The 13,167-nt window shown below is 36.9% G+C and overlaps 1 protein-coding gene across 1 annotated transcript in view; it reads right to left on the bottom strand.

Annotated features, from left to right (window-relative positions):
- LOC113527780 (cadherin-18) overlaps positions 1-13,167 on the bottom strand; it is an 89,788-nt gene that overhangs the window by 48,123 nt on the left and 28,498 nt on the right. The window contains exon 4 of the mRNA XM_026915916.3: positions 6,714-6,833. Within this exon, the coding sequence (XP_026771717.3) occupies positions 6,714-6,833 (120 nt within the window). The remainder of the gene's footprint in view (positions 1-6,713; positions 6,834-13,167) is intronic.

Genomic DNA, 13,167 nt, shown 5'->3' on the forward strand with positions numbered 1-13,167 from the left:
GTTCTGCTAAATCAGTTTGGCATTAACAAATCCTACTCATAATGAACAACCTTACACAATTCATGCAAAGCGACTCACATCACACTGTGTAGTTATTCAGTGAAGCAGCTTTGGTATTGCAGAAGAATGAATCTCATTTATAAGAAATCGCTTGTTAAAAAGTCTTGTTTTTGTTCCAATACAAATGCTATGTGTGATTCAACAAGTATTTGAGGATGTGCGTGAATGTCAGTAAGACAATTAGAATAAGCTCAGAAGCACTAATGAAAGCTTTCAGTCAATTATAGTATGTAGTGCCAACCGAACAAAACAAACTAAAACTAACAACGCGAGCTTAATAAAAAAAAAAAAAAAAAAAAAAAAACAGTCTCTATGCTTTTGTCTCCGACGGTTCAAAAACACTTTAAATTTTGAATGCATAGGTAAGTAAAGGACTGAAATAAATATAAATAACAAAGACATCTAAAAATATTGAACAAGTAGAGAGATTAGAGCTTAGTTTTTCTTACACTGCTGTTTATGGCCAGCTCTATAACCTCTAAACAGTCATAACCAGGCTAAATTTAATTGCACATTATTGATAGCCTACTGAAATCTCCCCTTAAATGACAGTGTGTGCTCTCTGGCAATGAGTTTGCTTTGTTTCCTGAGTATATCTATTAGCCTAATGACCATTCTTGTCTTGCAACAAACTATACTTCCCTTATTGTTACTGTATAATTAAAAAAGGGGTCATCATAGGGATTTAATGGGAAAAAAATGGCAAAAAATATTGTCAGCTTTTTCCTCTCTCTCTCTCTCTCTCTCTCTCTCACACACATACAGACACACACACACGCTCAGTCACTCACTCAGTTAATGAGAGTGTGTATGAAGATAATTTTATTCATCATCTATTCTTGCGTTCTCTGGCATCTTGAGACAATAGACCCTATTAGCTTCTTCAGACAATCAGGCAGCGTCCTCAGTCAGTCACAGCTCTATGTCACGAATACATGAAGGCAGCTCTCAAAGGCACAGCGTGCAATTTTTGTTCATAAAAGCACAGGCACATCCATCTGGTTTATGCAGTGAAGGAAGAAGAAAATAAATGCCTTTTATTAATAAGAACTGTAGCCTATTATTGACTGATGTAACTGCCATATTGCTAGGCTTTTAAAATTGTATTTAGATTCGATCTTTATAAATGCCAATTATCTACTAATATGATGTGTACATGGCAAGAGAATTTTGCACATTCACTTTTTATGAATAAAAATATACTTTCCGTCTCCATAAATTATCATTTCATTTATCCAAATCTCAGAGGACACATACAAAAATAGATCCCAACATTCATAAAATCCATAATTACAAATTTAAATGTTGATATAAAGTGTTTATGTATCATTATGAACCCAATGTCTAAATTATAAATAACACTGAGAGGTTGCATGGCTTTATACTACACCCTTACAGTCAAGAATTAAGATGAGCATTGCCTTTATACTCATTTCTCTGCAGGACACATTAACATATTTTTGCATGCATAGCAAAGAATTGTGACTTGGGTAGAGCAATAGCAATAGTTAATACCAATAGTCCTGATTTCATTAAAATGACCTGATTAGCCTATACTTAGCCTAATTTTAAACAAAATAAACACCCTTGTTAAAATGCCAGCTTTCTGGTGATGTAAAAAAATGAGACCAAGATGAATCATTTCAGAACTTTTTCCACCTTTAATGTGACCTATAACCTGTACAACTCATCTGAAAAACAAACTAAAATCTTTTTTTTTGGGGGGGGGAGGTGAGTAAAAATAAAAAAGCAAAATAATGTGGCTGCATAAATGTGCACACCCTCTTATAACTGGGCATGTGGCTGTGTTCAGAATTAAGCAATCACATTCAAACTCATGTTAAATAGGAGTCAGTACACACCTGCCATCATTTAAAGTGCCTCTGATTAACCCCAAATAAAGTTCAGCTGTTCTAGTAGGCTTTTCCTGACATTTTCTTAGTCGTGTCTTACAGCAAAAGCCATGGTCCACAGAGAGCTTCCACAGCATCAGAGAGATCTGATTATTAAAAGGTATCAGTCAGGAGAAGGGTACAAAAGAATTTCCAAGGCCCACAGTGAAGCATGGTGGTGGCAGCATCATGCTTTGGGGCTGTTTTTCTTCAGCTGGAACTGGGGCCTTAGTCAAAGTGGAAGAAATTATGAACAGTTCCAAATACCAGTCAATATTGGCACAAAACCTTCAGGCTTCTGCTAGAAAGCTGAAGATGAAGAAGAACTTCATCCTTCAGCACGACAATGACCCAAAGCATACATCCAAATCAACAAAAGAATGGCTTCACCAGAAGAAGATTAAAGTTTTGGAATGGCCCAGCCAGAGTCCAGACCTGAATCCGATTGAAAATCTGTGGAGTGATCTGAAGAGGGCCGTGCACAGGAGATGCTCTCGCAATCTGACAGATTTGGAGTGTTTTTGCAATGAAGAGTGGGCGAATATTGCCAAGTCAAGATGTGCCATGCTGATAGACTCATACCCAAAAAGACTGAGTGCTGTAATAAAATCAAAAGGTGCTTCAACAAAGTATTAGTTTAAGGGTGTGCACACTTATGCAACCACATTATTTTGTTTTTTTATTTTTACTCGCCCAACCTAAAAGATTTCAGTTTGTTTTTCAATTGAGTTGTACAGGTTATAGGTCACATTAAAGGTGGAAAAAGTTCTGAAATGATTTATCTTGGTCTCATTTTTTTACATCACAGAAGCCTGGCATTTTAACAGAGGCGTATAGACTTCCACTGTAATTCACTGCCTAGAGTTCAGATACACCAAGTAATGAATTTGAATAAAGAACAAGGACACATCTAGGAGTCAGCCATTTTATTATCAGCAAGTCCTGATAATAAAAAACATAATTTAAGGATTATGTTTTGGAAACAGCACTGAATATTTCACAGCCCGAAAATGGCTATTTTTGATTTTAGCCTGCTGTTGTCAACCCATACAATTCAGATTTTTTTTTGTAAAATTCCAAGTTGAGTCCAAGTTATACTTGAATGGGTCATAAAAATTCTTGATCCAGTACTGTTTTTAGCATGTCCTCTCTCGCCTTTATCATTTTATGGTCATGGATAGTTTTCAACTCAAGTTGGGTTCATTAGCTGGCCCTCGAAGTGCTGGAGGTATGAAGTCAGAACACCGATGTAAATACCAAATGATTACATTGTGCTGGGTTTAGACATGCTTCTCAGAGCAGTTACCATTGTGATTTAATTCCACCTAAATCCCAACACCTCACCTTTCTCTATATCATGAAGCTCCCATAGCATGGTGTCACACTTGCAGATTTATAACAATTCACACAATTCCAAAACCATACCTAAAATATAAAGGTTAATGTTAGGGTAAGGGAGTGGACGAGCTTTCATTCTTTATGTACATTGTCATACTTATATATTTAAATAAAATACAACCACATAAGACTTTTTCATGCAAATTAACACAAACTCATCATGAGATCATGTAGGCTCTGAATGCAAGATGCACAATGATTAAGGCATTAATCAGTACAGGTGTAGATAAGTCACAAATATATCTACATGTTGTACCAAGGTAGGTGAGAGTTACGACCGTTTAATAGCAAGATAAAGACAGTAGCATCTCAATAAATGAATCTCAAAATATACATATCCATGCTTATATTGTTAATAAATAAATACTTAACTAATTATTTCACACTTATTTGAGTATGTGGCCAGTAGTTAGTATATGTAATTAGCTGCAAAAGTATAGCATATTTTACTCTTCAAACTCTATTTCTAATAGGAAAACTAGTCATTCTTAATGCCAATGTTCAATTTCAAATGCTTTTCTGCTTAGTTTATCTGTGTGCATCATTTGTATGTACAGGAAATATATTCATCCTATGCATAGCAGTGACTGTGTCTTTATATAAAAATGTCACATGCTAAGCTGCACAGGTTCCTAGATCAAAATTACAAGGTGACAGGCCCGTGTAGAACAGGATATTGTTGCATGTTCTCCTGTCACTCTTGCTTTCTCAGTGACATGATTCATCGCTAAGGGACTACTATGTCAGAAAAATAAATCCACCTTCAACCTTTACAGAAGCAGGTGACAGTTAACAGAATTCTTCTTTCCTGACTGCTGAAGTAATCGTTTACAGGTTGAGTCTGAGAATTTGACTCAACCTGTAAACGAACACCTAATATTTCATGCACTATGAGTGTTTTCTGTTGTATCAAAATTTGAAGAGAGGAAAGTTTCTAATGAGCCAAAGCAAATTATGGATGAATACAACAAGGGCTTATACTTGCAAATTTGTTACAATTTCCATCCCTTCCACAATTTCCAGTTTATGAAGGGTGGAGTTAGGGCTAGATATAGTACACATCAAATCAGGTTGATGGATATGTTCAGGTTGGATTTTTGTTCTAGCTTTTTTGTGCGTTTTTGTTTCGTGCAGGTCCTTGTGGCGTTGTGGCCTCAATAAGCTGAAAATAAACCATTGTGGATATTGCAGGTGTCCTTTTAAATTTGTTTGTCTTTTTGGTGGAATATCTGTGTCAACAGCTTGACATGTGAGTATAAGAGTAAATGTGTTTGTCTGTGATAGAGAGAGAGAGAGAGACAGACAGAGAGAGAGAGAAAGAGGAGAGAATGTCTCATGGCTACACAGGTTCAGGATGCATCCTGCACTGACACTGCCACCTCTTTTTTCCCCCAAAAGAATTTCATTATAGTGACTGATGTAAGTGCACATTTTGACAGCAAGGAAAAACAGCACATATAAAGTATATAGAGACTCAAATGTGCTGTCTTAGAGAACAACTGAAACGGTCTTATTTTAAGCTAAATTAATTCAGTGCTTTGGATTACTAGACCAGTATCAGTGCTTCCTGTGGCATGATTAACATGACCTAATAAATCATCACAATGTCTCTCCATGCACGAGGGTGAGTCAAATGAAAACCTTAAAAATGCAACACAAATTAGAATTTTTTTTTTCAAGAGGAATCCGGACACTCTTTAAATGCAGGAATATTTGCACTAAACAAAATGGAGATGTAGAAAAATGATAAATTTTTGTGCAAAATGCAACAATGCAATAAATAAATAAATAAATAAATAAACAAATTTTAATTTGACTCACTCTTTTACCATAATTTTCCATTAGCATTTAGCTATCACAAATGCTGACACTCTTTATGGAATCTGCACTCACTTGCAGGTCTCAAAAAGCAAAAAAACCAAACAAACTTTCACATCCTACTCACTGTCAGCAGCATGCACAAGCATACATTTACCTTATTTTTCTACATTTTCTGACATAAGCCTAATTTCTCCTTTTTAAGCAGTAGTTAAAGGCAGCAATAAACACAATGCAATATGGAAGGTTTTTAATTTTCTTAACTTTCCTTTCATCATCGTCTGTAAGTAGATGGTTTACACAACGGGATAAAGCTATACACTGTAAAGTGATAAATAGTACTAGTCATAATAAACGTTTCAAACCTTTCAAAGATATTTTTATTTTATTTTTTTTTACCATTGCCATGACACCTACTGCAATACGCAGAATCCTTGTCAGCTCACAGTCAGACAGAAATGTGGAGAACCAAAGTCTTCCTAAATTCTGGTATAGGTAAGGAATAACACACGGCAGACTGTGTTGTTAGGCTATACAAGAATAATTCACACCGGGTGGTGTGATATGGCCGGAAGTGTGTTATTCTACTTATACCACAGAGATTTGCCAACGATTACAATGTTTAATTTATTAATGAATGACATATCCCACATTTTAATGGTGTATAGTTAGTTTAACTATAATCACCTAAACACCTTCTGACCAATCAGATTCAATGATTCAACTGCACTGTGGTATAAAAAGTTTTAAATCAGTGAATAAATCAGAAGATTTTAGTATCTTGGACAGCACTCTGAGTATCTAGTACTATTACAGGTACATGACTCTCAGGAGGTTTAATAGTTCAGCTCTGCTGTAGGCAGGCAGCTGTTTTAGCTCCAAGGACAGCACCAACAACACAAAACCAATGTAGTGTAAAATTCCTTCTCTGAGAGCAATCATGCACAGATGATTCATTTGATTACCAATTTCGGGTGTTGTCACCTACACACAGCGAGGCAAATGTAAGGTTCTACTGTGGGACTGTTTAGATGCAAAAAATTTATATAATAATAGAGTATTGATTCTGTTATGAACAACTCTTTAATTATATATATATATATATATATATATATATATATATATGTATGTATACTGTATATATGAATTCTCTGATTGTCCTGCTTTTTTAAAGTTTCAGAAACATTTCCTTGAACATATACTCCATATTTTCTCTTCTCACCTTTATAACCAAAGATTAATCATTTTGCATTGTTTTCGTATACAGTGGTTATGAGACAATAATCCATGGTGTTTGGAAATGCAAAGGAGCACAAAGAGAACATGCTAAAAACCTCTTCCTTCCTGGAGGGATCTAAATTTTCTAAATTATAGTGCAGAGAATGGACGAAGGACTATACAGCACACATGTGAAGCCTGTGAACAAAGGACTTCACTAACACTTAAACTGAATATTTGGAAATATTTCCATATATAGCAAAGTAAAATCAAGAACAAACATATTGAAATTAATTAAAAAAGAATGGATATGGTCTGGTCCCTCACCTGTTTGTGGGTCTACAGAGAAGTAGGGCTGTCCATGCAAAATGCTGTACACCACGCGAGCACTGTTTCCATAGGTGGGGTCATCAGCATCTGTTGCTGTCACTTGGAATACTGAAGTACCTGCAGAGAAAACACACTGTAAGCCATGCCTGAGATTCACAAGTGGTGAGATGTTTGCTCTAAGAAAAAATAGTACTGTCATGCTGTACTTCAATATCTAGATAGAGCTAAAAAGAATCCAGCTCACTTGTAAACCTACTGTACATACATTCATATACTTGCCCTTAGTATATGTTCATTCACATAGTGCACTGTTAATGAGGTACAGTAGAATGGCACTCGTTGTTAATCTCTGATGAGTTTTTCAATAATTCAGTGTATTACATATCTGGGAGTGTGTGTATATTGTAGAGGATAACATAATTACATAATTAAGTGCATATTAAGTGTATACTAAATATGTGCATCTCTAGTCTATTCAAATGGCCACAATGTGCACCACTGAAAAAAATTGTTGAATGTGCTTTGCTTCGGGAAACCCAGGGTACTGCGTATATTAAATTAATTATTCAGCATACTTGGAATAAAACTGCCTGAAAGAGTTGTGCAATCTAATATAACCACAAGCAGTGGTCTATCAACCTTATAACTGAAAGTCATTCAACTTAGGGAGTATGATTCCTAGTCAGGTATGTACTAATCCCATCAGATCAGTGGTATTATTCATCCATCCATTACTCATATTAAAGCATCATCTCAACTTGGTCCTGTCCCAGAATGTAATTATTTTATTTCAGTTTGCTTTATTTATTTTAGTTTTTGCATCTCACAGTTTATATTTTCCTACCATTCTACCTTCATTCCTTTTCCTTAGATCTTCCTCTTCCTCTTTTTTTTCTGTCCTCTAGTAATGGCAGACCCCTTTATAGACTCAGGTCAGAGATCTCATCTCATTCATACCCCATACTCATTCTAACTTTCACTCTCATTACCGCACACTGAGCTCAATCCATCTATCTACACTGTCTGATGTTGACTTATTGCCAGCAGTACGATACACCGGAAGCAGCTCTGAAGGCCCTGGAACAAAATAGGATTATTGAGGCCAAGACTTTTCTTGGCTTTTCTTCTGCATTCTTTTTTCCCTTCTCTCTCTCTATCCGTTCATTCCACTATGTAAGTGTAGAGACTATGCAATCACAGATAGGGGGCTCCCTCTTGCTACTGCACTCATACAGTAAACCAGATGCACACAATCCATCATTCCGATAAAAGCTAAACGAGAATCAAGCCATTAACACGTTCTTTGTCTTGGCTGGCAATCACCTGGTGAGGCTGCACACAGGAGAACCTAACCTCTTATCAGGATGTGAAACAAGACTAAATCTCACTAAACTGCATTGTTACGAAACTGAGAATTGAATTGAAGATTGAATTTGAGCACTACATAGTTGCACATTTTGTTTCAAGTGACTTTAACATACTGTGATGTATGAGTGATTTTGTAATTAAAAGGGAACATTCTGTTCATGCAAGTCACTCAGGCAATGCGACAAGGGAATCCACATGCTCTCCTTTGACCTATTGCATAAGACACTCTTTTTTATTTCATACCCAAACCAAAATTAAGCATCAATTTTGCAATTAACATTCTTGTTTTTATCAGTGCTGTATGTACATTTATTGTAAATCTCTCACTACAAGTATGATCATAAGCTTAGCGCAAACACATATATTAACTCCACATTAGCACACTTCTCACCCAAGTGTGGGACTGTTTGGATGCAATAAAAAAAAAGAAAAAAGTATTGAGTCTGTTTCGAGCAACTCTTTAATTCCTGCATAGAGCTTTTGCAAAATGCATGTACACATGTGCAAGTATGTACACACACAGACACACACATGCCATACCCACACACACACACACACACAGAGTGAGAGGAAAATAGATAGATAGATAGATAGATAGATAGATAGATAGACAGATAGATAGATAGGAGAGTTTCAAGTACTGATGTCTTTTTTTCTTATTTTTCACATTGCTCTACCATTAACCCTTAATATATACTTATACTAAAAACTCTGACCTTGCTGAATGAATTCTCTAATTATCCTGCTTTGTAAAGTTTCTGCTTTTTGAGGTTTAATGATTTTAACTTAATTAGCTACATTTTAAGAGGCATATTTAAATAGTCTGATTATTTAATTTGATACATTGCTGATACATAAATACATTGCTGGTAAATAACACATATTTCAGGTGCTTCCTGGGTTAGGCAGATAAATCCCGTGTGAGGAGGCCTATTTTGCTTACATAATGCATGTCTGGAATGGTAATTATAGCTGGTATTAAAGAGTTTAGCTCCATGGAGGACATGGTGTGTATATGCAGTTTTAGTCCAGCTGTGTGAATGTGTTTGGACTCTAATTACCATTTTTGATACTCAGAAGACAGTAAAAAGTTATACCCAAGTGGTGCCAGTGTAAGAGAGGAGTACTTGTAGCCAAACACATGGATTTTCATCCTATTTGACTGTAACCAGTTGGTAACATACGTTCAAAAGCCCCATCAGTATTTACTGGATATTTAGAGTAGATATTTAGAGTTGGCTTATGCACATGCTTAACTTTCTACAGTTACCATGGCATCCACACCATGAAAATCATCTCTTATGTTTCCCTTCAACACTTTAGCATTAGTTGGTGTAGAGATTTAGTGTCAACTGAATGTTGCATTGGAGTCCTGTGCCTTTTCAGGAAACTGTTTGTTCAGATTCTACATGTAGGCTTTGAACTGAACAGTGAAATCTATTGTTTTTTAAACTCTGCTACTAGGACCTTTTGTACTATAATTTATTTGAAACTCAAGCTGAAAGCAGCAGACCCACAAAATGAGACCCAACTAAGACCAATAGACCAATAAGAAATCTTGTTATTCAGTCTCCAAAACAATCAGGCCTCTTGTGCAGCACACATTATTTAAGTTATTTTGAGGATGCTGCGGTTGAATAGAGGTGTCAGGAATGTTTTTTTTTTTAATAGTGTCTAGACCACTGCCTTTAAACACTAGATCACTGCTGTTAAACACAAGCACCCCCCCCAAAGGGGGGATAAAAATATGGACAGATCAAGCTTATAAAACAGGATATCGTATTATTTTTTATAATTGTGAACTACTATTTTGTACTGACATTGACAGAAAGCATAAAGCTTAGGCAGGGATGAAAAACATTGTATCCAACAAGGCCATGAAATATTAAATTGAGGTCATAAAATTGCATGATGTAGGCTATTTTTGTGGGTTCAATTAACTATTTTAAGTTCTTGAATTCATAAAAATGCCTATGTTTTGGATAATTTGATGTGCTTGCCTGTAAACATGCCCACGGTTTATTAGATAATCTGACTAAGTACTCATCCTCTAAGGTTGCACCTACACATAGTAGGCAGTTAATGATTTTAGGGTGAAATATTTTGGTTACTACAAATTGTATTTTGGTTAATACAAGTACAGTGGTGCTGGACTTAATATTGCTCCTCAATCACACAGCAAGGTCAGTATCACAGGTAATGGACACACATTTGAGTTTTGATGTTGGCAAACTCCACCATTCACACACAACCCACATGTAACTGTACAAACAGTGTCTAAGTCTATAGTTACAGCTGATGGCAGAATAATGATGCACAATTTCAGTCTCATTATACATGCTCACCCCAAGCCTGAATCACCCATTGTCAATACATGCAAAGGTTTGGGCACCCCTCACCAAATTATATATTTTATTGATTTTTGAAGTGAAAAGAAGTAAACACAACCTCTGCAGGAAGCTATTTAAATAAGGTGGATGGTGGATTCATGTTGGATTGGATTTTGAGGTATATTTTGGATCATTGTCCTGTTGTTGATGCCAGCCTCTTGTCAGCTTCAGCACTGACTGTGTCACAATTTTTTTTCCAAAATTTGCTGATATTTACTGAAATCCATTCTTCCATCTACCTGTGCAATGTTTCCTGTGTCACTGACTGTCATATAACCCCAAAGCATAATAGATCCACCCCCATAACAGTTGGCATGATGTTCTTGTTATCAAATGCTGCTCCTTTTTTCTCCAAACATACCTTTTATAATCATATCCAGAGAGTTCCTTTTTACGTCATCAGGCCACTGCACTTTAATTAAAGAAATAATTAATTCAGAGACTTTAAAACTACAAGGGTGTCCAAACATTTGCACATGCCTATTTCTATCCTATTTTTTTAAAGTACAGCAAATATATAGTTTGCTTCCAAGGATGTGTTTACATCTTCTCGCTTCAAAAATCAGCAATAATGTAATTTGGCCATAGGTGCCCAAACTTTTGCATACAACGGCATTGAAGTTCCTGTTCATTTTAGTAAAACACATATGTGATATGCATCCATGGGCACACTAATGTACAAACACTCACCTACACAAGTAAACATGCTCTCAGTTAAACTATTGAATCTGCAGCTCTGTTCACACTTATACAAGGGATTTTTTTCCTCCAAATATATAGTAAATCTTTTTTTTAAGTATGTATATACTACTGGTATGTGTGTATGTGTGTATGTGTGTAAGTACACTATATTGCCAAAAGTATAGGGACACCCCTCCAAATCATTGAATTCAGGTGTTCCAATCACTTCCATGGCCACAGGTGTATAAATCAAGCACCTAGGCATGCAGACTGCTTCTACAAACATTTGAGAAAGAATGGGTTGCTCTCAGGAGCTCAGTGAATTCAAGCGTGGTACCGTGATAGGTTGCCACCTGTGCTTTAAGTCCATTTGTGAAATTTCCTCACTACTAAATATTCCACGGTCAACTGTTAGTGGTATTATAACAAAGTAGAAGCAATTGGGAACAACAGCAACTCAGCCACGAAGTGGTAGGACACGTAAAATCACACAGCGGGGTCAGCGCATGCCGAGGCGCACAGTGCACAGAAGTCACCAACTTTCTGCAGAGTCAATAGCTACAGACCTCCAAACTTCGTGTGGCCTTCAGATTAGCTCAAGAACAGTGTGTAGAGAGCTTCATGGAATGGGTTTCCATGGCCGAGCAGCTGCATCCAAGCCTTACATCACCAAGTGCAATGCAAAGCGTCGGATGCAGTGGTGTAAAGCACGCCGCCACTGGACTCTAGAGCAGTGGAGACGTGTTCTCTGGAGTGACGAATCACGCTTTTCCATCTGGCAATCCGATGGACGAGTCTGGGTTTGGTGGTTACCAGGAGAACGGTACTTGCCTGACTGCATTGTGCCAAGTGTAAAGTTTGGTAGAGGGGGATTATGGTGTGGGGTTGTTTTTCAGGGATTGGGCTTGGCCCCTTAGTTCCAGTGAAAGGAACTCTTAATCCTTCAGCATACCAAAACATTTTGGACAATTTCATGCTCCCAACTATGTGGGGACAGTTTGGGGATGGCCCCTTCCTGTTCCAACATGACTGCGCACAAAGCAAGGTCCATAAAGACATGGATGAGTGAGTTTGGTGAGGAGGAACTTGACCGGCCTGCACAGAGTCCTGACCTCAACCTGATAGAACACCTTTGGGATGAATTAGAGCGGAGACTGCGAGCCAGGCCTTCTCGTCCAACATCAGTACCTGACCTCACAAATGCGCTTCTAGAAGAATGGTCAAAAATTCCCATAAACACACTCCTAAACCTTGTGGAAAGCCTTCCCAGAAGATTTGAAGCTGTTATAGCTGCAATGGGTGGGCCAACTCCATATTAAACCCTACAGATTAAGTATGGGATGTCATTAAAGTTCATGTGCCTGTAAAGGCAGACGTCCCAAAACATTTGGCAATAGTGTATATGTGTGTAGTATTTGACAGTATTGGGGAGTTTAGTGTTGAGATTTAAGCCCTGACCCTTCACTACAAACATCTCCAGTGGAGCACTATCATAGTGATAGAGGACAAAAACACGGTGAGTTATTTTCTCCTTCCTGCAGCAACAGCCTTCGTCAGCTCCCTCAATTGTACAACCCTCTCAAACAAACAGCTTGTCGATAATGATTGATTGTGTGTAAGTTCTGCCAGCTAAAGGAGCTAACAAGCAGAGAAGAAAGGGAGATTGTGCTGTACCATTAAACCTATACAAAAAATTTAAGTCTCTTGCAAATCTTTTTCTTATAAATCTTCATGTACATAAATTTATGCTGGTTACATAAATTTATATAGATTAGAAATGTGACTTGCTGTATTGGTAATTTTACAGACTTGATCAAGTTATGACAATAGACTTGATCAAGACTTAATGTGATCATCAACCAGCAATCATGCATTAAGAAAAATGGCAGAGAGTACCCCCTCCTCTCATCTCTGTAGTTATTTGTTAAGAGAACATCATGACTGTGGTTTCTATTCTAGCTATGCTCTCTTTATGTAATTGGAAGGGCTGATTGTGTATTTATGGCTCTGTA

This window comes from Pangasianodon hypophthalmus, chromosome 12, assembly GCF_027358585.1.
Source record: "Pangasianodon hypophthalmus isolate fPanHyp1 chromosome 12, fPanHyp1.pri, whole genome shotgun sequence".
Lineage (NCBI taxonomy): Eukaryota > Metazoa > Chordata > Actinopteri > Siluriformes > Pangasiidae > Pangasianodon > Pangasianodon hypophthalmus.